The 4,512-nt window shown below is 56.6% G+C and overlaps 1 protein-coding gene across 1 annotated transcript; it reads left to right on the top strand.

Moving 5' to 3' along the window:
* The first annotated feature begins 1,039 nt into the window (after positions 1-1,039).
* GATA1 (GATA binding protein 1) lies at positions 1,040-3,855 on the top strand. Its single transcript, XM_081080944.1, has 5 exons — positions 1,040-1,274; positions 1,767-2,138; positions 2,240-2,385; positions 2,901-3,026; positions 3,478-3,855. The coding sequence occupies exons 1-5, from the start codon at positions 1,055-1,057 to the stop codon at positions 3,847-3,849; spliced, it is 1,236 nt and encodes a 411-aa protein (XP_080937070.1). The 5' UTR covers positions 1,040-1,054; the 3' UTR covers positions 3,850-3,855.
* The last annotated feature ends 657 nt before the right edge of the window (positions 3,856-4,512 follow it).

Raw genomic sequence — 4,512 nt, 5'->3', positions numbered from 1 at the left:
CCCAGACTCCTCTAGAGGGGGAGAGAAGGGAAGATGGGGGCAGGGGAAGAAGAAGAAGAAGAAGAGGAAGAGGAAGAGGAAGAGGAGGACAGGAGGAAAAAATGAGCAGAGAGAAAGAGATGAACAGAAAGAGAGAGAGAGGAGGATGAAAAAAAAGGAGGAGAGGAGAGAGGAGTGGAGGAGATGTAGAAAGGGGGAAAGGGCCAAAACCGGTTTGGCTCAGGGGACAGAGTGTCGGCCTGCGGACTGAAAGGTCCCAGGTTCGATTCCAGTCGGGGGCATGTACCTTGGTTGCGGGCACATCCCCAGTGGGGAGTGTGCAGGAGGCAGCTGATCGATGTTTCTCTCTCATCGATGTTTCTAACTCTCTACCTCTCTCCCTTCCTCTCTGTAAAAAATCAATAAAATATTTTTAAAAAAAAACAAAGGGGGAAAGGGATAGAAGGTGGTTTAGGGGGAGGAGAGGAGAGAAGGAGGAAGAGATAGAAGGAGAGAAGAGAAAGGGGACCAGGGAGAGAGGATGAGGGGGTAAGGGAGAGGAAGAGGAGGAGGGGAAGGGGGGAGAGTGAGGAGGAAGAAGGAGTGGAAAGAGAAGGAAGAGGGGGAGAGGAGAGAAGAAAGAAGGGAAGTTGAGTGAGAGGAGGGAAAAGAAGAGATGGGAGGGAGGGAGGAGGAAGAGGGAAGAGAAGAAAGGGAGAAGGAGGAAGAAGAGAAGGAAAGGGAGGGAGAAAGAGAAGGGGGTGTAGGAGGGAGAGGAAGAGGGAAGAAGAAAAAACATATGAGGCAAGAAGGGGAGGAGAATGGGAAAGGAGAGGAGAATGGGGAGTTAGAGGATTGAGAAGACTAGGGAGAGATGAGGTAGGAGTGGTAAGGGAATAAAGAGAGGAGGGAGGGGAAGAAGGGACCTACAGAGATGGAAAGGAGGGATATAAAGATTGAGTGGATGGAGTGGGAGGAGAAAGGAGGAAAGAGGGTGTGGAGAGGAGAGGAAAGGGGAATGATTTCAGTGTCTGAGGACCCCTCCTGTCCTCACAGGTCAAACCTCAGAGGCCCCATGGAGTTCCCCGGCCTAGGGGCCCTGGGGACCTCTGAGCCCCTACCCCAGTTTGTGGACCCTGCCCTGGTGTCCTCACTACCAGAGTCAGGGGTCTTCTTCCCCTCTGGGCCTGAAGGCTTGGATGCAGCAGCTTCCTCCACTGCCCCAAACACCGCCTCGGCTGCAGCTGCTGCACTGGCCTACTACAGGGATGCTGAGGCCTACAGACACTCCCCAGGTAACTCCTTTGGGTGGTTTTTCTGGCTTGGGTTCCATGCTGTTGGGGTTGCCATGGAGACCCTTGCCTAGGGTAGAACCGCACAAAGGCCATCTTGGAAATGGCCAGAAGCCTTCACGAGGTATGTGGACCATGTTCCCTGTGTATGTGCAGACCCGGGACTGTCCATCCCTCAACCTGCCACATCGGGAATCAATGTTGTAAGTAGGTGGGGGTAACCCTAGTTGAGTGGCCCATGGGGCTCCACAAAGTTATGCTGAAAGCCCATTGGGAAAAGGCTGCTGGTGGCTGCAGCTGCCAGAGTAACCAGTGGGGCTCAGACCCAGGAGTCACCCAATGGCCAGCAGCTGCTCTGGCAACCTATGGGAAGGAAGGTGGGAAGGCTGGCCACCATGTGGGGCTGTTGGGAATCACTGCATCTTGAAAGCAGGATGGCTTCAGACCTTCTGTCCCCTTCTTCCTTCCTTCCCATACCCACCCCCTCCCAAACAGTCTTCCAGGTGTACCCACTGCTCAACTGTATGGAGGGAATCCCAGGCGGCTCACCATACACCAGCTGGGCCTATGGCAAGACGGGGCTCTACCCTCCCTCCACTGTGTGCCCCACCCGCGAGGACTCCCCACCCCAGGCCTCAGAAGATCCGGATGGAAAAGGCAGTTTCCTAGAAACATTAAAGACAGAGCGACTGAGCCCAGACCTCTTGACACTGGGACCTGCAGTGCCTTCATCCATCCCTGTCCCCAGCACGGCCTATGGGGGCCCTGACTTTCCCAATAACTTCTTTTCGCCCACCGGAAGCCCCCTCAATCCAGCGGTCTATTCCTCCCCCAAGCTTCGTGGAACACTGCCCCTGGCCACCTGTGGTGAGGTCCCCACAAAGGGACAGGGAGGTTGAGGAGGGGGATGGGGTCCAAGGCAATGTTGGGCTGAACCTGGTTCCCTCTTGTCCCGTCCACCTCACCAGAGGCCAGGGAGTGTGTGAACTGCGGAGCAACAGCAACTCCACTGTGGCGGCGAGACAGGACAGGCCACTACCTGTGCAATGCCTGTGGCCTCTATCACAAGATGAATGGGCAAAACAGGCCCCTCATCCGGCCCAAAAAGCGCCTGGTAAGACCCCAGGCCGGCCTCCCCTCACCCAGGTACTCTGTTCTCACTCCGGGCAGGGATCTCTGCCCTCACACTCTATGAGAACCCACATCCCCCCTCCCTGCCCCATCCACTCAGGGACCCAGCTCTGTACAGCAGTGTCTACCCTCAGCCCACCCTCGGGCTGCAAGCAGGCACGCCGTCCACTCCCTGCACAGCAGTTTTCATCCTTGGCTACACACTGGGATCACCGTGGGGCCCTCCCGAGATGGGTTGATTTACTTGGTCTGGGGCGCTGCCTGGGCATCAGGATTGTTTTCGACTCCCCAAGTGAGTCCAATGTCCGCCAACGCTGAGAACCACTGATGAAGCACCCCACGCCATTTGGAAAGCCCCGGGACAGGAGGCCATGTCCTCGCCCCTCAGAGCACCCTCAGTCTATGCCTTGTCCAGGAAGCCCTGCCTGCACCCTGACCCTCACCTCCTGGGTCCTCCACCCCCCAATGCACTGACCCTCACATTCTTGGTGCCCCCAGATCGTCAGCAAGCGGGCAGGTACCCAGTGCACCAACTGCCAGACAACTACCACGACACTGTGGCGGAGGAATGCCAGTGGGGACCCTGTGTGCAATGCCTGCGGACTCTATTACAAATTACACCAGGTGTGCCCTGTCTCCTGAAACCTGCCCCTCCCCCATCCCACCAACACTCCATTCCTTCTCCTTCTTTCCATTCCTGTATTCTTCCTATCTCCCTTCCCTCTTCTCCCTGTTATTCTCCTCCCTCTTTTCCCCCTCATCCCTCTCTTCTCTACACCTTCATCTCATCCCAGCCTGTCTTTTCCCTCCTGCTCCCTTCTCTCTCCTCCATTTCTCACCCCTTCCCCCTCCCCTCCAGCCATCAGCTAGTCCTATGGTTAGAGGCTCCACTGGCTTAGGGCCTCACAAGCTCATGACTCCTTAGGGCATTATCTGGGCCACAGCTGGGGCCTGCTGCCCTAGTCCTTGACCCAGTTCCCGACTGTTAAGGAGTGGGGTGGAAAGGGTGTCCCTAGTGGAGACACGGAGGCAAAAGTCTGAGGTTGGGGAACACTCATGGCCTCTCTTTCATCAGGTGAACCGACCACTGACCATGCGGAAGGATGGTATCCAGACTAGAAACCGCAAGGCATCAGGAAAAGGAAAAAAGAAACGAGGGTCGAGCCTGGGAGGCACAGGACCAGCTGATGCACCAGCTGGTGGCTTCATGGTGGTGGCTGGGGGCAGCGATGGTGGGAATTTTGGGGAAGTGGCCTCAGGCTTGACATTGGGCCCACCTGGTACTGCCCATCTCTACCAAGGCCTGGGCCCCGTGGTGCTGTCAGGGCCTGTCAGCCACCTCATGCCTTTCCCTGGGCCCCTGTTGGGTTCACCCACAGGCTCCTTCCCCACAGGCCCCATGCCTCCCACCACCACCAGCACTGTGGTGGCACCACTCAGCTCATGAGGACACAGAGCATGTCCTCAGAGCAGGGGTAGGGTCCCTCTCCGCGTGGAGCCAGCAGTCTCTCTACAACCCAACCCGCTGGGCTAGGCACGCCCCTTGGTTTGGACCTTCAATGATTTGTAAAATAAAGCACCAAAGTCCTGAAGTTGGAGGTGTGAGTCTGAGTGGGACTGAATAAAGAGCCGTGGTAGGAGGGGTGTGCAACGGTGCCTGTGGTTCTCTGGTGATGGCGTGAGGCCGTGTGAGACAGCACGTGTCACCCTTCATGATAGTGGGTTATGATGTGCAAGTATAAGAGTGTACTCTTATGTGAGACTGCGTGTGACAGCAACCAGGGTGTATGATACGGCGTGTACCTGCACACGTCATGGGCAGAGACAGTGTGGTGGCCGACTGCTCTGTGAGGTGGTGACCATGGGGGTGAGGTTCTGAGAGATGGTGTGCACGACATGAGGCAACTGTGAGAAACGGGGCACCAGTGACTGTATGAGAGGACGTGGGGGTATGTGTGCAACGGGGTGTGCTGAGGCAACATGTGAGGCTATGCTCATGTGATTGTGCACCATGCAGGGTGGTTCTGAGGCGGTGCGACAGCATGTGTACCAGGCACAGCATTTGCTCAATAAACATTTCCGGGATGCTCACCAAGGGCTGTGTAGGACG

The sequence above is a fragment of the Myotis nattereri genome (assembly GCF_964212035.1).
Source record: "Myotis nattereri genome assembly, chromosome: X".
Taxonomy (NCBI): Eukaryota; Metazoa; Chordata; class Mammalia; order Chiroptera; family Vespertilionidae; genus Myotis; species Myotis nattereri.
The sequence above is the reverse complement of the archived record's forward strand: the minus strand, read 5'-3'. Positions and strand labels throughout refer to the sequence as shown.